At 38.1% G+C, this 25,087-nt stretch overlaps 1 protein-coding gene and 2 pseudogenes across 1 annotated transcript in view; 1 reads left to right on the top strand and 2 right to left on the bottom strand.

Moving 5' to 3' along the window:
• Positions 1–2,330: 2,330 nt before the first annotated feature.
• Positions 2,331–25,087, bottom strand: part of ADGRG4 (adhesion G protein-coupled receptor G4) — an 81,924-nt gene continuing 59,167 nt past the window's right edge. Inside the window, exons 16-23 of the mRNA XM_016127491.2 lie at positions 24,716–24,819; positions 22,338–22,459; positions 20,188–20,456; positions 13,624–13,702; positions 10,864–11,144; positions 4,291–4,392; positions 3,187–3,354; positions 2,331–2,455 (exon numbers count right to left, since the gene is read on the bottom strand). Of these exons, the coding sequence (XP_015982977.2) occupies positions 2,331–2,455; positions 3,187–3,354; positions 4,291–4,392; positions 10,864–11,144; positions 13,624–13,702; positions 20,188–20,456; positions 22,338–22,459; positions 24,716–24,819 (1,250 nt within the window). The remainder of the gene's footprint in view (positions 2,456–3,186; positions 3,355–4,290; positions 4,393–10,863; positions 11,145–13,623; positions 13,703–20,187; positions 20,457–22,337; positions 22,460–24,715; positions 24,820–25,087) is intronic.
• LOC118608555 lies at positions 8,356–8,474 on the bottom strand (annotated as a pseudogene).
• On the top strand, positions 8,595–9,460 carry LOC107501385 (annotated as a pseudogene).

Below are 25,087 nucleotides of genomic sequence, written 5' to 3'. Positions count from 1 at the left end.
AATAAGCTGCTGGAGGTAATGGCATAAGTATGACATGTCTGAATCTTTGTCTCAATGTCAGGACTCAATGAATGCTTGGGGGTTGATTGTTGATTGAAAGCAGCCCAAAGGTTCTAGGGTCTCTTTTCCATAATCGCTTGGGTCTGTCTTCACAGAATTGTCAGTCATTTTGTGGGCCCAGGAAGAGCAAACCAAAGATGCCTGAAAGATATTTAATCACTGTTTTCTCTACAATTTCAAATGGCTGTCTAATTTGTAGTAAATCCATATTTTACTAATTAGCAAGAGGAGTCATGACAAGAATCATGAACTTTTCTGTAAAATAGTATTTCTATTTTTAATAGCGTGTCAGGGTATTAGAAACAGGCTGTATATTCATCACTCCAGCAGCAGCAAAATAATCAACGTTCTATTACTTGTTGAAAATAAATACAATCATGGGCAATTTCACAACCAAAACTAAATCCCCAAATCAAAGCATTTGAAGAAGTTATGTATTTGTAGATTTGCTAATTACACCCAAGTCTTTTCCCTAAATCTGTTTTTGAATGAAGGTGACAATATTGTCAGTACAAAGATATTTTCTAACATTCATGACACTTTGCTCATCATTTAAGTTAGTCTTTAGTCACTTACTTGTTTATCTTCCCCTACAAAAATAGTACACATAAAGCCCAGTGAGGAACAATAGATGTAGGATTTCATCAGGGCAAAATTTCACAGGCAGGGGATTGACTCTGACACAAACATCCAAGGGCCTAAGGGCCTACCTACTTATTTTTTTATGTTATGTAAGATGAAAGAGGAGTCTAAGAGCTTTATACCAGTGGCTGGCACCAGTGCTCCAGTCTGTTTATTAGTATTAATCTTGCTTAGAGGATTTAATGTGGTACTCTTCATGGGGCAGACATAGTAGGTGGGGCCATGAGGGGTTGAAAGGTGAGTAGAGGTTAGAAAGAGAATGAGGTTAAGACATTGTGCTAGAAAATTTATAGACCTCATCTAATTTAAGCCCTGCTTCAACTCTATGATGAATGTACTATTATTATTACTTCCCCAAGTCTCACATCTAGGAACCCGTCACATTTCTTTTAAGAGCTGAGATCTGAACCCAGCTCTGCTGTGTCGAAAGCTCACTGTACCATACATACTTATAAGGGCAATGGGGGATTAGACGTATGGCATTGAAATCAAGGAGCTTATCTTTCTTTCTCATTGGAGAGGTCCAATTGTCTTCACTTATTTATGTATACATATATTTATTGTTTGAAGAGGTAATATATTCTCTCAGTACAAGATTTGAAAGCTACAAAAAGGTATAAGGTAAAAAGTAAATCTCTCTTTTTTTCTTGCTCCCAGATATCTAGTTACCCATCCTGAAGGTAACCCTTGATATCAGATGCTCATATATCCTTCCAGAACGTTCATCTCTTCACTCATTTCTACCCAAGGCTAAATGTGATCATCCTGCCTGGCTAAGAAGCTTAGGTGGCAATATTTAAGATGGGATTAAGAAGGCCAACAATTGTGCTGGCACAAAAAAAGCCAACATTAATCTTTAATGCTCGTTCTGTTGCCTTCAGGTGACTCTCCTTTGCTTCATTCCCCTACTATCTTGCTTACTTTGACCTGTTCTTTCCTCCAAGGGAAAACCACCAGGTTCAGACAGTTCCTCTTCTGTTACATTCCTCAGGGCACTGCTTGCTGTCCCTTCACAGGTTGTCTTGGCTGAGAAATTCATCCCCCCCCAAGGAATTCATGGGTAGCTCTAAAGTGATGAGCCACCCTTTTCACAAAACATGTTTACATTTTAATGAGGGGCTTCAATCAAAAGAATGACTTGAATAATGAGGATTTTGGGTGCTTTGTCATGACAAGCCAACAGAATAGCAAGTTTTGTGTGTGTGTGTTGTTTTTTTCTCCCCCAAGAGGTATGACTTTGTGGTTCTTTCTATTTACTTCCTCTGAGGGTGTCAGGTCAACTTGGTAAATGGAAACTTCTACCACCTGAAATTAGTTGACTTTCAGAGTAATATGGACCCTGATCTTGATTTTTTTTTACTTACAGAATGTAGGCACTTAGAGTTTTCAAAACAAAATCTCCAATGCTGTAGACATTTCTCCCCTATAGCCTTAATCTTATTTAAAAAAGAAACAACTATAACAATAAATATGAGAATTATTCTGACTTTAATATTCACTAAATGCTATCTCATTCTGCCCTTTCCAAAATAATATTTAGAATACAAAGTTGGAGCAGATGGCTTCACAAACTAAACATTTTCCCAATCTGGGGATTTGAGAGAGGCAGGTATCTCTGTTGGAATTTATTAAAGAAATTTTTGTTTGTGAATGGAATTCATTTTGATTTCCACGGGTAATATTCTTCTGACACAATTAGGCACAACATCACAACTCAAGGGAGAGAAATAGTAGGGATCTTCATCAAAGTCATCTGCATTAACAAAAAAGAGAACATTTTTAGCCATGACATTGGGGAATTTGCATAGAGTAGATGCACCATCATCCAACTGGAAGCACAGAACACAGAGTCATCATATCAACTTGAGTTCTTAACTTCTTGCTCACTTTACCTTTCCCTTCATTTTAGGCCTTTAGACCAATCCATTCCCTGTACTTTACCTCCAAACACCCATCTCCATCTCAACATCTGCCTCTCTATCTAGAAATTTGGCTTCCTATGGAAGAAGGGAAGCATCTAAAAGTGTTGTGCAGCTCAGCGGGTATTCTTGGTATAGTGTAATGAGCACTATCCTGAGAGCCAGGAGACCTGAATTCTTGTCCCAGTTCTCTGCTGATGTGCTAAGTGACTGTCCATGAAGATTTTCCTTTTCCTGCTTAAGTTTCCTCATCTGTAAAATGAGGGGATTGTACTAAACAAAATCTAAGGTTCCTTCTGGTTTTAACAATCTAAAATTGTTTTCAATTACCCAGTCTCTTTTTTTTCTCTATTAGTCTAATAACCCACCATATTTGTACATACTAAGTTCACTAGGTGCTTCTATACATACTTTCTCAGCCACAAATGAGCTCAGGTATGCATGTATGTATGTATATGTGCTTTTAATTTTGAGGAAGAGGTGTTTCCTACAACCACCTATGTGTCCTCACATTAATTCAACATCTCTGGAACATAAGTGTAAACAACATATTTTTTTCTCTCACCATTTGGGGAGATTATTTCTGAAGGCATCCCTTGCACAGAACCTAAAGATTTGAAAGTAGAACTAGTTGCAGTTGACTTGAGGGATGGCATCAACAATTTGTGCTTGAAGGTTTTCTTCAGTCTTTCCTGTTTATACCCAACATTTAGCCCACATCTGCTGCTCCCAACTGAAATGACACCAAAATATTAAAAACATAAAACTGATGAAATTATACATTTCAGATAGATAAATTGTACCTCAAAATCCTGCTTTAAAAGTATAAAATCCAATGTATACAGTGTTTGTTCTGGTACCTCAGGGAGATAGATTTTCTACAAAGTTGTAAGAAGTAAGTTTAAAGTGTAATGTGTTATACAGGCAGAGCCAATTCACTTACCAAGGATGCTTGCTTTCCTTGGAGTCTGGCACAGGAGCCAGAAGATTACTGACATGCCCGGCAAAAAGAAATGGAATCTCTGTGTTACTTACAAAATATTTGAGTTCAAGCACTGCCTTCCCTAAAGGAGCTTGGCATTGAGACTGAGTGAAGCTGCCTGAGTTGGATGGAAGAGCTTTTTAATACACAGAAAGTCATTTTGCCCAAACTGAAGATATTCCCAGAAGCAACGTCAGATTTCACTATACCTCCCACTGTGCATGAAAGGCCATCAGTTCATCCAGGCAGACCAGTAGCCAGGCATCTTAGGGATGCTGACAAGTTCTCGCCACCTGTATCATCACTTCTTGCTTCCCACATCCACTCAACCCGCTTTTGGCTATGGGCCCGAAAGTCCCTGTAACATAGTGCCTGGAACACAGTAGGCACTTAATCAATGTTTTTTTTTTTTTTTGAAATTGAATCGAGACTCAGGCGACCACAAGAACAAGCGATCCAAGGAATCTGGGCCAAAAGGGAAGCTTCACGAAGTTAAAATATGGCCCAAATCACATCCTTCACTTGACTTTATTCATCTCGGGACAAAAGTACAAATCATTTTCATGACATGGAAACAGCCTTCATTTTGATGCTGATGCTATATGAACTCAAGTAAGGAGACAAGTTATTCTGATTAGTTTTATAAAACTTGTAAGCTTTAATACCTTAGCCAAACTGGCATCTTACCAGAAAAGTTATCCAGTTGCAACCACCTGCAACAGAAGTGTGTCTGCCACTGTTCCCGCACACTCTCCTTCATCACGCAGTGGAACACAAAAATGAAGAATCCTATGCCAGGAGAAGAAGGTCAGTTTTTTTCTAGCTTATTTCACTAGCTGTCACCAATGCCCAGATTCCAGTCTACTCTTGTCACCATAAATACTTCTTCTAAGGAACCCAAGACCACTATTGGCTTTCTGAGCTTATCTTTCTAGCCTCCCTTCCAAAGGCAGTGACAGCAAAAAGGTCTGTATCAAGACTTCATGTCAATCAGTTTTTCCCCAGGGCTGCTGTCCATTCAAGAGCTTGGGAGATCAGGCCTATAATGATAGCTAGCCTCTGAAATGGCTCACAATGATCTACATATTCTGGCATTCACATCCTTGTATAGTCTCCTCCCACATTGTACCAACAGAACATGGCAGAAGCAATGGCATGTCCTTTCCAAGATTAGGTTATAAAAGACACTGTGGCTGGCTCACTTCCCACCCCCCCCTCCCTGCCTCTTTCTCTCTCTCTCTCTCATCACTCACTTTAAGGGAAGCCAAATGTTATGTCTTGAGAACACCCTGACAAGTCTGTGGAGAGGCCCACATGCGAGGAATTGAGGCTTTCAGTTTACAGCCATGTGGATGAGCCTTCCCGGAAGCAGATTCTAGAGACCTAGTCAAGTCTTCAAATGACTGTAGCCATGGCTGACAGATCGACTGCAACTTCATAAGGATCCCTGGGCCAGAATCACCCAGTTAAGCTCCTGAATTCCTGACCCTCAGAAACTGTGTAAGATAATGAGTGTTTGTTGTTTTAGGTTGTTAAAATTTGGGCGTAATTTGTTACACAACAATAAATAACCAATGCACATGCTCTTTGGCACAGTTACACTGTATGGACACAACAGATTTGGTGTCCTCATTTTCCACTGCCAGCACTGATTTTGTCCTACAAGTGGGATAGAGTTGGTTGAAGGTACCTACCAGCAATATTGGCCATTTCTCATCCCCACCCTCTAAAATATCTTTTTTGGAGATAAAAGTAGGACTCAAGATGATACTGATTACAATGCCCTTAAAGGCCAATCGGATTTCCTAAAGTTTGGAAATGGAATGGGCAGAAATAACTCTTGTCAACAGCTTGACTTTTATTTATTGTCCATGCTAAAAATCTTTTATATCCACAAATCCTTTCCAGATGCCCCAAACTGAAACTCATCTTTCCCACTTCTGAACTTCCATAACGCCTCGTTCCTTGTAATAATTGCTATTTGGCCATATTATCTCCAGGTATTGTCCATCTCTCCACCTAACTGTAATATCTTTGAGGGCTAAGGTATCTTTCCTTTTTACATTTATATCACTTCTCCATTTGCCTCTAGTACTATTGGTGGCAGTTCAATAGATATTTGTTGGCTTGAACTCTAAGACACTTGATTTGCAAACTCTGAGAGCCTTCTGAAACCTTACTAATACCTTCTTGGGCCTCAAAATATTTTTTTTGGCCCAAGTGCAGTTTGGAAACCTTTGTTTTCTATAAAAGGTTCAGCTTGCCTCCTTATAGGCCAGTTGTCCAGAAGGTAAATGATTAGTGATCTATCAAAGTGGTCTTAACTCATTGCAAGCTGAGCACAAGTCAATAGTAAATGCCCTTGAAGCTTATTTCAGCTAGGGCATTTGGGAATAAAGAATCTTGATTGAGGCCAGTGAGAGTCTCCTGCCATCTAGCCTGGTTTACTCCTTCCTCTACTAGCACCATGCTCCATTTGGGAGGCTTCATTTTAAGAGAATGATGACAAATGGAAGTATTCAAGAATACTTCAAGGAAATAAAAATAGGGGTAGACTTGAGGAAATGGTGAAAGAGCTGGGGTGTTTTGTTTGGGTAAGAGAAAGCCTGGAGTGGGGAATATAGGGTGGGGAGAGATAGAAGTTATATTCACAGATCTAAAAGGGCTATCAATTAGGCTTATTCTTTGTGGTTGATAGTTTAGAACTAAAAACAATGGGAGGAAACTTCAAAACAACCATGTAGTAACAAATCACAGCTAATCTTTACTAAGCAATGACTAGACCATGGGCATTGTGCTATTTGTCTCATTTTTATAGGTGAGAGATCTAAGTCCAAGAAGTCTTGTAAACCTAACCCAGTCACAGAGTTAACACTAAGCTGGCAATGTCTGGACTGAACACAGGCAGTCTAGCTGCAGAGCCCAAGGGCTTAACTACTGTAACATTATCTTCCGGAAAGTATAACTTAGATAAGATTCAGAGCTAATTAGAAGCTACAGTAGCAATCATATTACAATATGTGAATACATTTAATCAACATGTGTACACCTTAAATTTACACAATGTTATATGTCAAATACATTTTAATTTTAAAAAGGGAGAGAAGTTAAATGTTCTGCTCTATGGAATGGTGAGCTCTGTCTCTGGAAAGTTTTAGGTAGAGGCATGTGACTCCCTGTCACTTCATGGCAAATAGGATAGGGAAGCTCTAGGTTCCCTAGCCCCAGCCCTGAGACTCTCTGATTCCAGGTGGGAGGCAGCAATCTGGAGGCTAAATGAAATGACAAGTCTCTCCTCCTCCCCCAAGGGCTTTGTCTCCATTTGTAACCAAACAATTGTGGTAATGAATCCAGCATCCTTTTCTGAACAGTAGCCACCTGAAGGGCGGTACTGTAGCAACCCGATGAGAACAAACCCTAGTCTCAGAGCAGGTAAAACTCCTCTAACTTCAAACAAACAAGAGGCAACAGTGACAGCAAGCACCTATTACTGCTCCAATTTCCTGCATGGAGTCTAGTTAATTCTCAGACTTAAAGGTTATTCTGTGAATTCCAATGAGCTGCCTGCTAGCTCTCCTCTGCCTGACAACCTTCCTTTTTCTTTCTAATAACAGATTGATCTGCATAGGCTTGAAGGAAGGTGTCAGGTTTTTGTCGCCTGCATTTTCATTTGGAAATCCTTCCTTCGGAAATGGCTCATCATAAGCATAATTTTTTTTCGCATCTGACCACAGGGCAAATCCCTTCAGCCCGAACTGCAAACTTGCCATCTGTCTTTTAAATGGCTAATTCGTTCACTTGCTTTACTTCATTCTTCTTGTTTTGAATATTTGGAGTGTGTTCGACTTGAGTTTGAAACCTAGGGCTCTGAAAACACCCTCACTTCAAGATGGCACATTCTTATAGGTAGGACTAGGAACTAAGAACACCTGATGCTTGATTGACAGAGACAGCTTGGCTCTGTTGGATCTTTAGGACTTTGGTTTTAGTCCTCAGGAGATCCCCAGTTGGATTCTGCTTCTACCCAAGTAGGCTTCTTGCCTAGATATTACTTTCTCTTCTACCATAGGAGTGGAGCACTTCCTACTTTGAAAACACCCTCCCCATTTTAAGCTTTAAACTACTTTTCTTTCTGGTTCTTTTGTTAGCTTTTCCTTTAACCCCTCTTTCCATAAGATGAGTATATTTCTCCTTGAATGAAGGACACAGAGAGAAGCATGGAGTTATTGTTGAGGAAGAAATCTGCATAGACACTTGGTTCCTAATCCACTTCTGTGGACATTCTATGCCAAGGCTGGTTAGTTATTAAAGCATCATGATACCAAGACCAGGTTATCTCAGTGTAGGCTCGTTAGTTCTGTCACTCTAGAGGTAAAGTGTAGAATCATCACCAGAGCCTCAGTCAAAAATCAAGGATACTACCAAATGCTGGTAGCCTCGAAGGGAACTAAGTGAGAGTTAGGTGGAGAGCTCATGTAAATTCTGTCCTTACTACCAGAAGGAATAAAATAGCATTGAAAGAAGAATGACACATTTTGTGTTTCTTCACAATTCAGTCAGAATATGGCTATGTAAGGTTAATATGATTTGGTGGGACAGAAGGTCTCAGTTGATATTTCATTGCTCCAAAAGGAAATGGTTTCTTTTTTTTCTTTTAAAAAGGATATTTTGGATAGAATTCTAATGGATAACTCAAGTTTTTCTTTTGTGCTTATAGCTATTCCTTGATATGCTGCAGAAGCATTTTTTTTACACCTATAGCACTTGGTATTCCTAGGTGGTCTCCCATCCAAGTACTAACCAGGCCCGACCCTGCTTAGCTTCTGAGATCAGATGAGATTGGCCACATTCAGGATAGCATGACCATAGACAGGGAATGGTTTCTTAAATTATAAGACATGACAGCAAAAACTATGCCTTGGCTACTGCTGGAGAATCACCTACCCTTTGGTGCAGACAAAAAAAAGCAAGTAGCAATTGGACAGGAAAAAATGGCATTAACACAGATTTCCAGGAAAATGTGTTTCGGGGGATTACAGCTTTTTGAGCTTTACAAAGTTGAAGTAAACTGCAAAATGAAATTTGCTATCTTGTGACCAAAGGCAGAAACTGGAAAATTCCCTGCGCTATATTGGCTGTCTGGGTTAACTTACGCAGAACACAATTTTATATCAAAATATGGTTATCATCAAGCTGCCTCAGAACATGGCCTTGTTGTTATCGCTCCAGATATCAGCTCTTGTGGCTGAAAACAGTAAAGGAGGAGATGAGAGCTGGGACTTTGGCACTGTTGCTGGGTTTTATGTGGATGCCACTGAAGATCCTTGGAAGACTAACTACAGAATATACTCTTACATAACAGAGGAGCTTCCCCAACTCATAAGTGCCAATTTTCCAGGAGACCCCCAAAGATATCTATTTTGGGCCACTCCATGTGAGCCATGGAGCTCTGATTTATGCTTTAAAGACTCCTGGAAAATACAAACCTGTTTCAGCATTTGCTCGAATTTGCAATCCAGCACTCTATCCTTGAGGCAAAAAGGCTTTTAGTGGATATTTGGGAACAGATCAAAGTAAATGGAAGGCTTATGATGTTACCCATCTTGAGAAGTCCTATCCAGGTTCCCGACTGGACATACTAATTGATCAAAGAAAAGATGACTACTTTCTTTCAGATGGACAGTTACTACCTGATAACATTATAGCTGCCTGTGCAGAAAAAGAAAACACCTGTTGTTTTTAGGTTACAAGAGCTACTACTTCATTGTAACTTTTTATTACTGATCACATCAGACATCATGCAAAATACCTGAATGCATCAATTATTTTGGATAAGAGAACCTCTTCAGTCTTATAAAAATCTTAGTAAACAGAATTGCAGGGGAAAATATTTTAAAACATTGTATTTCATAATGCTAAAAATACTTCATTCTAGGGAATTGGACTCGCCTTCTGAATAAATATATGAAACATGAAAAAAAACTATGCCTCCTTCTAGATTGTACCCCCATCTCCCTGTAGCACCTTGCAAATGCCTGGCATATAACTGTATACCAATTCATATTTTTCAAGTTTCCTCAGGAGTTAAGAACCATAATGACAAATTTCCTAAAGTTTTTTAATACTGGGTTAAAACAAATTTTTAAAGGTATTTTTTTCCAACAGAATCTCTCAGAGCTTTCACCATGCTAATGTATAGTGTGCTATTTCAAGAATGGGGGAATGTAGTTTGCCACATTTCCCAAACTTCTTTGAAAACAGAACCCTTTTTTTGCTGGAGCATCCTATGGGAACACCAATGGACTATATCCTGGTCAAGGGTTTTATTGAATGAATAAATAGTTAAGAATAGTAAGGACTGCCCAAATCAACTTCTAGCCTGCCACAGTAGCCCAAGTCAACTCTGCCAAACTTGAGGATAAGAGCATGGGGTAGAGTTTGAAATTCCCTGGAATCATTCTGCATGCCTCTTCATTCTAATATTTTTAATAGGCAAAATAAGATTAAAATTAACATCGATAATTACTCAGAGGTATATTAACCAGACCCCTAGCTTTTACTTCTCATTTCATCTTTGGCCTACTACTTAATCGCTTAATTATCATTTACTCCTTTCACCAGAAAATAGGAAGGAGATTAAAGAGCTATAGAACCATTAGTTTAGGATTATCTAATTCAAGCAGTTGTAGCGACTTTTTCAAAATTGATTTGTAGCAAACCAAGACTAGAAATTTGGCCTCTTGCCTTGACACACTGCTCTTTGCTCTTTGCCTTCATTCCTCTGTGACTTTACAATTTCCTAGCCTAGCTCCTTTTCACAATGTTAGGATATCTGATGCAGCCCAGGTCTATTGGGTCAAAAGTTTAATGTTTCTACTTTCCAGTAATTGTAACTGGATTGGGCACTTCAAAATGTAAACACAAGTGTGAATCTGTACACTTTTTAGCATAAAGTGTTGATTCAATACAGTAAGAATTGTTAATCAGTGTTTGATACAGACATTGCTAACTAGCTGGAGTTGGGTTAGCTATCTAGGCTTCTCTCTGCAACCCTGACTAAGAGAGACTGGGCTCATTTAACGAATCCCTAAGATCTAGCTAATGTTTCCAATGGCTTCCTGTCAACTCATTGACAGCTGAAACCTTTTAGAGTATCTCTCTCTCCTTCGAATCCCTTAAAAATTAGATTATTTACCAAAGAAGCAAAAGCTTTAGTGATGGTCTAGGTAGCCACAGAAAGTACAAAGAAGCAACAGTTACCTTGCAAAGTGTTAAATATAGCAAAAAGATACAAAAAAGGGGTCTTCACAGGTCCCCAGGCAAAAAAAGCAAACCCCCAGGTGAGGCCAAGTAAGAATGTCAGGCTTATCGTGCCTTTGAGGCCATGGAGGATCATCTTCCGCCGAGTCTTTGGGATTTGAGATTTCATGGAATTCAGTTGAGCAAGAACAGTGCAGAACATGGAAAAATTCATGAGAAATATGAGGCAAAAATAAGCTACAACTGAGATGTAAAAGAGAGAATCATCTTTAATCCAACAACTGTAAGAGATAAAACAGAGAAGACCTTTGTGAGATACAGAAACATAAGCTCATATTTTTTCAATGAGACTCTGATGATCCCATAGTTGATTTCATTTCAATTGAGAACACCTGGAACTAGAGAGCTGCGCCAACTTGACAGACCTCACTCATACTCACAGGAACAGAGCTGGGACTAGAATCTCAATCTCCTGAGACTTCTTTCCATTGTCAAGTCAGAAATCCCAGAGGATATTTCTGCCCTACATGTGCAGAAACCTCTCAGTTCAAGTGCCTAGGAGGCTATTCTCTTCCTCAACAGCATAAAAACAAATTATGTATTTCCCCCTAAGTGGCCTCCTCACCTTACATCTGAGCTTTATTTGGAAGATAAATTTTGCTTTGCATGATAAATATCACAGGAAAATAGTATCATCAATGACCGTTTTTTTCTGGATGTTATATAAAACAATGATGAGATTATCAGAGTTAATGAAAATGCAACAAAAAGAGGACTGCTCTGGTTGTTCTGTTTTAAAATAGGATGTATATTTTACACCTCCCACAACAGCTACAGGTTTGGATTACAGAAATCAACACTGGCCACTGGGGTGATTATTGGCTCTAACATTTTTATTAAATAAGAAATATGTGGTGATTCATAAGAACAGATACTCAATCTAATAACATTTATAATTACTGGTGGTATTAACTCTGATTTTTCAATGTAAGCAAGCTTCATTAATTTAACTGTATGTCAGCTTAGCTGAGACTTCTTTTCCAGAACCAGGAAAAACTCGTGTGGTCATATCATTCATGTTAGTGTAGATACTTTCATATATGTGTGAGTTTGTTTGTCTGTGTATGAGTGTCTTGGGAGGCAGTGGGGAGAAAAAGACATTTAATTTCCCTAATTGAGTATAGTACTTAGAGTTCCTTGAATATCATCTTCAGCCTTAAAGAAGGCTATAGAACACTTAAAAAGAGGCAGCACTATATGTTTGGATAGGAAAATCATCTCCAAGACATATTGTTAAGTACCAAAGAATGTATATTTATAAATCTTCAATTTCGCACATTTGCGTAACAAACCCAAATGGGAATTTGGAATTGAAGATCTATACAGAGAAACTGGATAATTGGGGGTTGGAAATCAGGCTTACTTTTAATCCTCTACCCTGTTATACATTTGAATTTTGTACTATATACATTTATTACTTCCTCAAAATATAATTTTAAAAAACTCTTAGAGCTGTCTTCCTCTTACTAACCACTTCACATATGACAAGGCTGTTTTCAGGGGGCATGGAGTTGGTTTTGTTCTAGTTTTGCTTTTGCTTTTTGAAGAATAATAACTATTGGATTGATAATGGGAAACCCTCTAAGTCACAAAACATGCAAGGAGGGAGGATGGAGGATGAGATGAAAAAGAAAGAGAAAAGGAGAAAAAGGAAGGATAACAAGGAATTATAATTAGGAAGCCTCTGCTGGAAAAGGCAATAGAATTTTGACCCTCTGGATGCTGTCATCTCAACATAAAAAATGGAGGAGTCTAGGGGGCAAGACCTCCTACATTTGATTCCAGTCCAGTGAGAGAGGAAATTTATAGTGAAAAAGTATTCAAGAGGCAATACTAAAGAAAATGGGTATGGGTAAGTAAAAAAACAATCAGAAATGAGATTGTGTAGTCTAAAAAACTACATGGTAAAGATCTACAGGATTATAAAAGAAGTGGAGTAAGTGAATGGCTTGGCTCCTTTCTTGTGACTATGGATGAGAAAACCAAAGATATGGACTAAATATCTCAAAAAGAAAAAAAAAGGAAGGAAGGAAAGAAAGAAAGAAAGAAAGAAAGAAAGAAAGAAAGAAAGAAAGAAAGAGAAAGGAAGAAAGAAAGAAAGAAAGAAAGAAAGAAAGAAAGAAAGAAAGAAAGAAAGAAAGAAAGAAAGAAAGAGAAAGAGGGGAACAAAGGAAACAGAAAAGGAAAACAATAGGACAGCAAAGCTGAGTCAATTTACAAAGAAATATTGTGGAGTCTTATTCAGGGAAGACCTTTGTTGTTGAAAAGTAGAAAATGTTTTCCAGCCTGTCTCAGTGTTCCCTTGTAGTGGCCACTCCAGTTCCTTTCAAGTTCGGCAAGCTTTCTAATTATAATAGCTGCCAGTTACATGGCACTTACCATGGAACAGGCCATGTGTTAAGCACTTTAGATACATAAGATCATTTTAATTTGCATGCAACATTGAGAGTAAACATTATTATTCCCATTTTACAGAGTATGAAATGGACATAAAAAAATAAAGTAAATTGCCCAAGGTCCCACAGAGCCCAGCATCTAATCATTAAACGAGTGTGCCCATGACTATATTTAGGCCAGAAAGTCTAAGACTGAGTCTTCCCTGAAGCCAGCATCAAGACCAAGTCCTAGGCGGGGAACACTCCACCATACCCTGATGGTCAAGATCATAATCATCTGAGAAGCAGAGATGCTGGTACTTACAAAGGAGATGTGGAGCTCAGAGTTCCATACAAATCTTTCTTCACACTGAGAACGACTGCCACCATAATTGCTGGGATTCCTAGAGTGGGTAAACAAGTCAAAGGTAAAGATCCTGATCAAGGACTCTGGGAGCCAATAAGGAAAACACTTTAAATGAACCACAGATGTGCGGCCATCAAAATACTATTGTTTGCAAAATGTTTGTAAATTCTTTCAAGTTAAACATTTCTAGGAGTTCTTTAATCTGCTACACTAAACAGCATGCCAATGGCTCCAATACAACACCTGTTGGTTATTAAAAATAGCTCGAGCACCAAAAACCAACTTGGCAATAGAAGTATTGAGTTCATCAGGATGCAAGATTGTATCAAACCTTTTTTCTCAGAGGATGCGCCACTAATGTTTTTCTCTATTCAATACTGCCTCTTATTTTCTGGTATCTTTTTGTCTTGGTCACCTTGGACGAAGGGCACAAGCAATCAGCTGCAGCCTTCAGTGCTTTTTTTGACAGGAGAGCTATTTCCACACTCGTTACTAGTTTGACATTTTGACTAGATCAACCAGTTAGTGACCAGTCAATTCAGCTGGACTATAATAAAGCAATCAGTTCAAAGTGGTCAAGCGTGACATGAATATAGACACAGGGTTTAAAAATCCAATTTCATGCACATTTACAAAACTTAAATAATTTCTTTATTTCTAACAATGTATTTCTCCTAAACTAAGAGCATTATCACACCTGCACAAATTTAGAGGTTTTGTAAAAAGCTGTTCAAAATCCCAGAGTGCTGAGCATCTTGAGAAAACCTCCACTATCCTATTCTGTGATGACCAGGATAATCCCTTCAGATCTGTATTTCACTCATGTAGCACAGTGCCTATCACAAAATAGATATGTGAAAAACTACCTGTTGGAGGCCAGAGGGAGGGATGGAGGGAGGCCTCACTTTTAGGATGCAAGTTGTAAGGCAGTCTCCAAGCTGTTTCTACACTTTGAGAATTAAAAAAAAATCCCTGCTGGTTGTCATTTTTTAAATGTGGACAAATCTACTGCCTTGGACAAGAATTTAAATGAAGGAATAAAACCTTTACAACAGGTTGCTTTGGCATTAGGAAGACAGAACTTCAAACATAAGCAGATGCTAACATTAATTTTCCTTACAGCTAATTACATTTGTCTAATATGTAAACTCCCAGTAGTGGGATGGCTCTGCATTAGCTCCCTGGCAACCTTGCAAGTATCCACACAGGCAAGGCTTGAACAACAGCTGATCTGAATTTTGGCAGAATGCTTTATGATCCTCTGCAAATTCAAGAAGATGGCAGGCATGTGAGGAGATGCTCCAAGGCCATCTCCTACTTGCCTCTCTGTCTACCCTGGGAGGCTGTCATGAGAGTTTTTCATTGCCTCCCATGTTATGAGGAGGTGTGGGGCTTTGTACCTTGCCCCATCAGGACAGAGCTGCAGAACATAAAACTGCATAGCTTCAGTTTAGAGCTGGCTCCTCGGTAGCAAGGACTCCAATGACTCATGTAGCGGCATCTGTTCTCTTTTGTTTTGGTGTCCTTCTTCACGGCGTGCGGGACAAGGACTTGGGAGCCGGCACCTTTTGCTACTCTTCCTTTTGCCATCTATGTAAGCAATAAACTAAATCTGTAAGTGGCTCATTGTATCTTTATTGGTCAAGCCGGTCAGGCCTTGGCCTTGGCTTGTATGGGTACTTGACACTCCCCAAGTATTTCCTGCCTCCAAAGTACCAAATCTTAGACTTTCCTGCCTCTTTGAGTACCCCAGGTAGTGGGTGTGTAATGAGAAGATCAAAGAGATAAGAATGGGGAACACCAACATTTCAGGAGCAAATGAAGTCTAAAAAGGAAGCTGAGAATGAATGATGATGAGGAAAGAAGAAGGCCAGGATTTACAGCTCCTTCTCAGCCATATGTGGGTTATTGGCTCTTTCAATTATTTGCGAAGCCTCTTCCAGAACATTTTTCAATATTCTGGTTGCCTGGAGATGAAGGATGCCAGGCATAAAGGGTAGAGTGTTGACTGGCTTTTGGCTTTGGATTCCAAAGTGTAGTAAAATTATATACACACACACACACACACACACATATATGTATATATATACATACACACATACATATATATGTATATTATATGTGTGTATATATACATGTATGTATATATATACATACATACATCTATGTATATATATTTTTTTAATTATGGTTGGCTTATATTAGTTTCAGGTGTACAACACAGTGATTAGACATTTATGTAACTTACAAAGTAATCACACCAATAAATCCAGTACCCATCTGACACCACACATATTACAATATTATTGACTATATTCCTTATGCTGTACATTACATCCCCATAACTATTTTGTAACCAACAAATTGTACTTCTTAATTCCTTCCCTTTTTTCACCCATATTCCTGTTCTCCCTCCCACCTGGCAACCATTCAAAATGTTCCCTGTATCTATAACTCTGTTCTTTAAATTTGTTCTAGCTATTTCGTTTTTTAGATTCCACATGTAAGCAAAGTCATATGACATCCATCTTTCTCCAATTTACTCCACTCAGCACAATACCCTCTAGGTCCATCCATTTTCTTGAAGGTGGCAAGATTTCATTCTTTTTTATGGCTGAGAAATATTCCATTGTATACATGTACTATCCCTTCTTCAGTCATCCATTAATGGACACCCAGTTTGCCTCCATATCTTGACTATTGTAAATAATACTGCAATGAACATATGTATTCACATGGTCTTTTGAAGCAGTGTTTTGGGTTTCTTCAGATAAATACCCAAAGGTAGGTTTACTGGATTCTTCTTCGTCTCTTGTTATAGCCTTTGTTTTAAAGTCTATTTTGTCTGGTATAAGTATTGCTACTCCAGCTTTTTGTTTGTTTGTTTGTTTGATTATATTTTCATGAAACATCTTCTTCCATCCCTTTACTTTCAGTCTGTGTATGTCTTTTGATCTGATGTGAGCCTTTTGTAGACAGCATATATAAGGGTCTTATTTTTTATCTATTCAGCCACTCTATCTTTTGACTGGAGCATCTAATTCATTTAAATTCAAAGTAATTGTTGACAGATATACACTTATTGCCATTTTATTATTTATATTTTTCATCTTTTTCCTTTTTTATTTTTTCTTAAAAAAGTCCCTCCAACATTTTCTATAATACTGGCTTGGAGGTGATGAACTCTAGCTTTTTCTTGTCTAGGAAGCTCTTTTTCCTTTGATTCTAAATTGTAGCTTTGCTGGGTAGAGTAATCTTGTTTGTAGATTGTTGCTTTTCATCACTTTTGGCCTGCAAAGCTTTTGTTGAGAAATCAGCTGATAGTCTTATGGGGTCTCCCTTGTAGGTAACTAACTGCTTTTCTCTCAATGCTTTTTAAAATTCTCTTTAACCTTTGGCATTTTAATTATAATGTGTGTTGGTGTGGGCCTCTTTGGGTTCATCTTGTTTGGATCTTTCTGAGCTTCCTAGGCTTGTACATCTATTTCCTTCACCAGGTTGGGGGAGTTTTCCATCATTATTTCTTCAAATAGGTTTTCAATTCTTGCTCTTTTTTCTTCTGGTATCCATATGATGTGAATGTTAGTATGCCTGATGTTGTTCCAGAGGCCCCTTAAACTATCCTTATTTTTTGGATTTTTTTCCTTGTTGCTGTTCTGATTGGGTGTCCTTCACTACCCCACACTCTAAATCACTGATTCGATCCTTCGCTTCATCCACCCTTTTGATTCCCTCTATTGTGCTCTTCATCTCAGATATTATATTCTTCATTTCTGACTGGTTCTTTTTTATGTTTTCTATCTCCATTTTTATGTTTTCTGTTTCTTTGTTAAAGTTCTCACTGAGTTCATCTATTCTTCCCCTAATCTCCTTATAACCAGTGTTTTGAGCATCCTTATAACCAGTGTTTTGAACTCTTCATCTGGTAGGTTGCTTGTCTCCATTTTGTTGAGTTCTTTTACTGGAGTTTGTTCTGTTCTTTCACTTGGGACTTGTTCCTTTGTCTCCCCATTTTGGCAGCCTCTGTGTTTGTTTCTATGTATTAAGTAGAGCTGTTAAGTCTTCCTGTCTGAGTAGAGTGGCCTTATGCAGTAGGTGTCCTGTGGGGCTCAGTGGTGCAGTCTCCCTGGTCACCTGAGCCAGGTGCTCCAGGTGTGTCCTTTGTATGGGTTATATGTTCCCTTCTGTTGTAGTTGAGCCCTGTTTGCTATTTGCACATCAATGGAGGGATTGATCTTCAGGCTGATTGGTTATAAGGACTCGTAGGTGACCACAACTGAGGAGGTGTTATGCAGGAGCTGACCCAATGTAGCAGAATTTGCTTTGTCTTGGCTCTGGTGCCTTCTCAACTCAGCCTTTGAGTGTGTCATCCTTGGATGTGGCCCTGGATAGTACTCCAGCTCAGACAGAAGCCAGCCATCAGAAATGCAGGCCGGTGCCTCCTGGGAGTGGTCCAACTGCAGGCCAAGATCAGCCTCAGCCTGTACCCTTCCCAGAGCTACTGGACATGAACCACCAAGCAGTCTGCAGGTGGCCATTACTCACAATGGGCTTGGATGTGATTCGAGAGGCCAAGCCACAAACTGAGGCCAGCTGCTGCTACTGCCTGGCTTGGGGTTGCTCAGCAACAGATATGAGGCTTGCCAAGGCCAGATGTTACTTGTTTGAGTTTTGTGAACCTCTGAGAGATTTAATGAAAGTCCACCGCATGAGCCAAGACAGGCCATTTGTATGGAAAAGCCACTGGAAGTGGCTTGGGTGGGCCTACGAGTTGGGCGGGGCAGGGTCTTATGGAATCAAGAGGCAGGGTGACCAGTGTTAGCCAGGCTGATGGAGACTCAGATATGGCGGCTGCCTACATTTGCATGCTGGGAGGTGGGAGGGCTATATGGGAGAAAGCTGCCCCTTCATCCCTTGCCATGAAGCCAGACAAGTCAGTTCCTCCCCATATGTTACTGGCAGTTTTTGAGCTGCTCCTCCAGTGCTGGAGCTCAGAGAGAGTTTATCAGAGGGTAAGTCCATTCAGTGGCCCTTTAAGAGGAGAGGGTGGGACTTCTGCAGTCCTCTGTCTAACTCAGCCACAATCTTTGCTGGTTTTCACAGCCAGATGTTGTGGGGACTTCTCTTCCCAGCACTTGAACCCTGGGCTACAGAGTCTGGGTAGGGCTGGGACCCCTCACTCCTCCAGGGGGAACTACACAGCTGAGATACTCCTCCTGATTTTTAACCACCACACATGAGTGTGGGATCAGGCTGTTATGCATCTCCACCCCTCATACCAGTCTCAAAGTGGTTTCTTCTGTATGTCCTTAGTTGTAGAACTTCTATTCAGCTAGACTTCAGGTGGCTCCCAACGATGCTATTCTGTAATTTAGGAGGCCAGCACAGCATCTACCTACTCCGCCTTCTTGACTGAAATCTCCAAAACAATTTTTTGATTATGCTTTGTTTAGTATTTGCCTGTTTCTGGTCTGCACATTAGCATATACGATGGCACTGACTGTGTATCCAACAAAAGTTTGTACTATGTTATTGAACTCATTAAACGGATGAGTAGCTAATTAGGAAGCTATTGTCTTTAGAAAGGCAGTGGAAGATAAGATCTGTCTTCATTTGTATCCTATACAGCCCACTTAATATACTTCTCCTATGTGTCCAACACATTTTCTGAACCCCAAATCTGTTTTTAATAGATGAAGGAGGGAAGGGTGTGGGGAAAGGAGTTGAGCTGACCATGTTAGTTAGGAAAGCATGAAAGCAAACCAATAAAATGACATTTAATTTAGGAAATATTCATGTCGAGTTCCATTCTTGGCTTCTTCAAGAGGGCAGCAGTGATAGTGACAGTAATGAGGTGTGATGAAATTCAGGGCATGTCTGACCGAGTACCATTTCACATATTGCTATTCCTTTCCCTGTCCCTTAAGCAATATGTTTAGATCATAGAAGTTAAAAGTCCAAACTATGGAGACAGACTCCCTGGTTCAAATCCCAGTTCTGCCACATACTAGTTGTGAGAGTTTTGGCAAATTACCTAATCTCTCTGTGGCTCAATATTCTCATCTATTAAAAATGGCATTAATGATGGGACCTGTCCTATAAAGATATTGTGAAAATTAAATAAGTATGTAAAGCACTTAGAACAGTTTCTGGTGCATGTAAATTCTACCTAAGTGCTGGCTTTTGTATCAGTAAGCATTTGTTGGGACTGTAAATTCCATAAAGGGAAAGATAAGATCTGACAGTCCATGACTGTAGATCCAGCATTTGGTACAGTACATAGGCAGGTGCTCATTAAATATCTGTGGACTAATTCCTTACCATAGAGGTTAAAAGTTGAATTTCTAGAGCAATATAGGCAGAAAAAGAGATGTATGCCCAAATATCAGTGAGACAATCCTTAATTCCTTACTTATGATAGCAGATTTGGTCCTGAATAATTTGTCTAATGGAGTTAGAAAGACACAGGCTTAAAACATCAAAGACATCAAGGACATCAAGGACAATGGCAGATATACTTACCCCAACCAACTACGCAAAATTTAAGGATATAATTGGAAATGTATATATTGAAGACTTTGACTAGAGCAAAATACATGTGTACTGCCTCTAGACCCATCCATGTCAAAGAAACGAGCAGAAAGTAATGAAGTGCCACTGCTGCTGCAATACAAAGTCCCACTTCCTGGAATGATGACAACCAAGAATTGACCAGAAATACCAGATTTAGCATTAGTAGTGCTGTGCACAAGTTGATCAGGATTTTGGAAGGATGATCTTTTCGAAGTTTACTGAAAGAAAAGGCACAATGTTTAATTAGGCAGGGTCTCTATTTTTAATCAAGCCTTATTTGCACATTAAGTGAAAGAATGAAAGAAATGCCTATTATAATGAAGTTACTCATATCACCTTACATGTACTGAACTTTAGAGTTCCTCCCATCTCTCTTTTCAGGAAGAGTTAAAGTAGCCTAAATACAGTAACCTTCAATAACAGGATTAATAGTAGCCACTCTTAGCTAAGCAGTCCCCTTTTTTTATTTTTCTTTTTGGGAAAGAAAGAAAGAAGGAGAATCCTGGATATACCATTTTATTATCACTCCTTCAGCCAAATTAAGGCTGGATCTACATGTGTCCAAATAGCAGGATGACTATGGAAACCATTTGAAGTAGTTACTTAGATATTTCCAAAGATCCAGAGATTTGGCATCATGTAAATGTGATCTTAAATTTCACTAAGTGATCTCAATTGTACTTTGTGAAAACTGACTCAGTATTTTCCAAATTAGAAAAAGATATGTATTTCCATTTGATTCTTTTTTTATTTCTATTAAATATTTATTAATTTAAATTTTGCAATTTTCATTTTGTGTGTATGTGGTTTTTTTTAACTGAGATAAATTGTAAAGTACACAAATCTTAAGAGCACAACTCAATGAATCTTTACATATGGATATACCTAAGGAACCTCCACCCAGATTAGGAGGTAAAATGTTTTCAATTTTTTAGAGGCTCTTCACTTCTTCTCCTATTCAATGCCCCCCACTAGAGGTAACCAATATCCTAACTTCTATTCCCATAGATTTACTTTCCTCTGTATTTGGAATTTCATATAAATGGAACCATACAGTATGCTCTATTCTCTTTCTGGCTTCCTTTGCTCAGCTTTATGTCTATGAGAATTAGATATTATGTTGTATTGTATAGAAGTAGTTCCTTCTTTTTTATCACTGTGAAGCAGTTCATTTCATGAGTACACCACAATTTATTCATCTAGTCAACCATTAATATACATTGAGGTTGTTTCCAATTTTTGGCCACTATGAATGCAGCTGTTCTGAATACTCTTGTACATATATTTTAGTGGACATATATGCACTCATTTCTCTCTAATAGTGAAAATTCAGGTTGACATCTACATGTATATTTATTGTTAGTAGGTATTGGCAAAGAATTTTCCAAGGTATGCTATTTTTGCATCCCTACCAGCAATGTAGAGTAGTTCCAGTTGTTCCACACTCACTAATTTCAACATTTTTAATTTTACCTATTCTGGTGGGTACAGAGAAGTATAATTGTGGTTTTAATTAGCATTTCTCAAATGAGTAATGACATCAAGAATGTCGTTATATGCTTATTACCCATGTGGGTAAAAATTAGAGTTAGGCATGGATATCCTCTTTTGTGAGGTGTCTGTTCAAGTCTTTTGCTCATTTATAAATTGTATTATATGTCTCTTGCTTTTTGATTTGTACAAATTTCTATACATTCTACATACAAGTCTTTTGTCAGATATATGCATTGTGAATATCTTCTCCCAATCTGTGGTTTTCTTTTTCACTATCTTAATGATGTCTTTTGATGAAAGAAGTTCTTAATTTTAATGATGTCCAATTTATCATTTTTTTATGTTTAGTGTTTTCGTATCCTATTTGAGAAATCTTTTTCCACCCCAACCTTCTTGCTTTTAAAAAATCCAATTATAATCTTTTTTTCAGAGGAGCCTTGGTTGTTTTCTTTTTTAACCTGTCTGCTTCACCATCTAGTGACTTCTTCCTATTGTGATGAATCGAAGCCTCTTATGAAATTAATATGAAATTAACAAGGCTGTAATGACCACAACATCCATTGAAATAAGTTAAATTTATTCAGAGAAAGACTCTATCAACTTACTGAAAAACTATATATGTCACTATAGTAACTCCCAGAAAAATGGAGGAGATTCCACATCCAGTGTATGTCATAAGCACTAATATCCGTTCATTCACTGCATCCACTGCAGATCTGGATAAATCCTAGGGAAAACAAATGTGTTGTGTTTTATATATTTGCCATAGCAAGTTTATGGTAAAACATTTCCAGTGCTCACTAACAGGAGGTTCCCAGGATGAAAAAGTTCTTAATTTTAATAGTGTCCAATTTATCAACTTTTTCTTTTATGTTCAGTGTTTTTGTATACTATTAGAGAAATCTTTTCCTAACCCAACCTTCTTGCTTTTTAAAAAAATCCAATTATAATTTTTAGTGGGCATACGCACTCATTTCTCTCTAATAGTGAAAATTCTGGTCAACATCTAGATGTATATTTATTGTTAGTAGGTATTGGCAAAGACTTTTCCAAAGTGTGCTATTTTTGCATTCCTACCAGCAATGTATAGTAGTTCTAGTTGTTCCACACTCAGTAATTTCAACATTTTTAATTTTAGCCATTCTGGTGGGTGCAAAGAAGATCTGCTATAGCTCTTATTAAACCAGCATATGTGGATGGATCTATGATAAAACTGCATATTGTTTGCTGAGTGTGCTTAGTGCAATTTACTGTGTACAAGGCATGGAGAACCATCGATAGCACTGGAATAACATTTAGTACTTGGTTTTACTGTCATTAATGTGTTCCACATGTAAAATATAACCAAAGTAATAGGTGTGACTTGGGGATGCAACCTAAATCATTATCTTTGCTGAGTATGCTTAAACACTACATAATACCAAAAACCTGAAATAAGTGTCATAAAATTAAGACATAAAATGGATCTCAGAGATTATATAATCCAGTAATTTCTTAACCCGAGGTCTGGGAACAAGGTCCATAGCTTTCATTAGATGATTATAGAGATTCATGACTCATAAAAGGTTAAGAAGCACTGGTCTACTCAGGTAGTTCTCAACTGGGATTGATTTTGCCCCTCCCCTAGGGACATCTGGCAATACCAAGGACATTTTTGGTTGTCACCACTGAGGAGGATGCTACTGGCATATAGTGGGTGGGGGCTGTGGATGCTGCTAAACATCCTACAATGCACAGAACAGTGCCCCCAACAACAAAGAATTATTTGGCCCAGAATATCAATAGTGCTAAGGTTAAGAAACTCTGGTCTACTCCAACATTTCACATTTCAGAAGACAAATTTAAGGTCCACACAAGGGAAACAACCTTTTCAAGGTCACATAGTTAGATCACAGAGCTAGAATGTGAATCTTAGTCTTTTGACTCCTAATGTAATGTTCTAACCAATTTAGAGGGAGCTAAAGAAAATTCTTTCAATTCAATAAACATCAGTGTAGCACCTCTTATTTGTTAAATAGATATGGTTTAAAAAAAGAAGCAAAGCAAAGAAACTCTCAACCCTCAAAGAGTTTACTATTAATAGAATAAGCAACTCATACATGACACATTTAGATTACAGTATGTAATATATAATTAAGTAACTTAAGAGAACTTTAAAAAGTACTCAGGGATGGGTAGAGAAGAAAGAACATGTTTGAGAGCCATTTCAATGGAAAACTCAGCAAATCTGAATGTTAGGGAGGACCATAGAGAATGAAGGAGATTAGAAAAGTTAACCATGACTCTGAAACTCTAAGCCTAGATATGTAAATTGACCATATAACTCTTTGGTTAACTAACGCAAGTATTTTTTTAATACATTTTTCCTACACTACAATTTGACAATAACTATTAAAATTAAAAATGTTTAATGACTATATCCTTGAACTTGGTATTTATACTTCCATCAATTTATCCTACAGAAATAGTTACACCAGTGTTAGAAAATGAATGAAATGTGTATTACAGCATTGTTTATAAGGGAGAAAACAGTAACAGGTAAAACTAAGTATAGGGGATGGTTAAATTCATTGCATTAAATCCATACAATGGAATACTATAAAGATATTTAAAAACTGAAGTAGATAAATATGTATTTGCCTGAAAGGTGCCCAATATTTACTTTTAGGTGAAAAATAAGTGGTAAGAACAGTATTAATAACTTGATCCGATTTTTATAAAATAAAAACATATTAATATATACATAGAATGGGGGCTGTAGGAACATTTTCTGTAATGTTTGAATTTTGAGGGACAGGCATTAATTTTATAAGGAAAAAATCAAATATTTGTTTCAATCTGCTCCACTTTGGATAAACACAAGGAGAGCTTTTTTCCATTTGCATGCAACTTTTTCATAACTTAGTTCACACATGTATTCCTGGCCTGTAATCTAATAAAAGTTGTCAAAATTCTATCAAGGAATGATTAAGAGACAACTCACCATTAAGACTCCAAAATGGGTGAGGTGGTCACAGTGACAGATTGTGTAATTTATATTGGTTTCCTTTACTTTACAGCCTGATGAATTCCATCCACCTTGCCCATCTGCAGGAGACAGAAGGAAATTTCAAAAACAATTTGTTTTTCTCTGAAATATTTATCTTTTCATTATATGCACCTTCCAAACGTGTCTTATAATTAGTATTGTTTGTTAAGATAGCAAGATAGAGGTATGATTGAACAGTGAAATTAAATTAAATCTAGTGGGCTAAATTGACTTTGTGGGGACTTCATAAATGTCATAACTCCTTGGCTCTCACTTTTCCTGTTCTTGTACAAATTATGACAGACTCTAATCACGAGCAACAGTTCT

Source organism: Rousettus aegyptiacus, unplaced genomic scaffold (genome assembly GCF_014176215.1).
Source record: "Rousettus aegyptiacus isolate mRouAeg1 unplaced genomic scaffold, mRouAeg1.p scaffold_m13_p_9, whole genome shotgun sequence".
In the NCBI taxonomy this organism is placed as follows: domain Eukaryota; kingdom Metazoa; phylum Chordata; class Mammalia; order Chiroptera; family Pteropodidae; genus Rousettus; species Rousettus aegyptiacus.
This window is presented reverse-complemented; position numbering and strand designations above follow the sequence as displayed.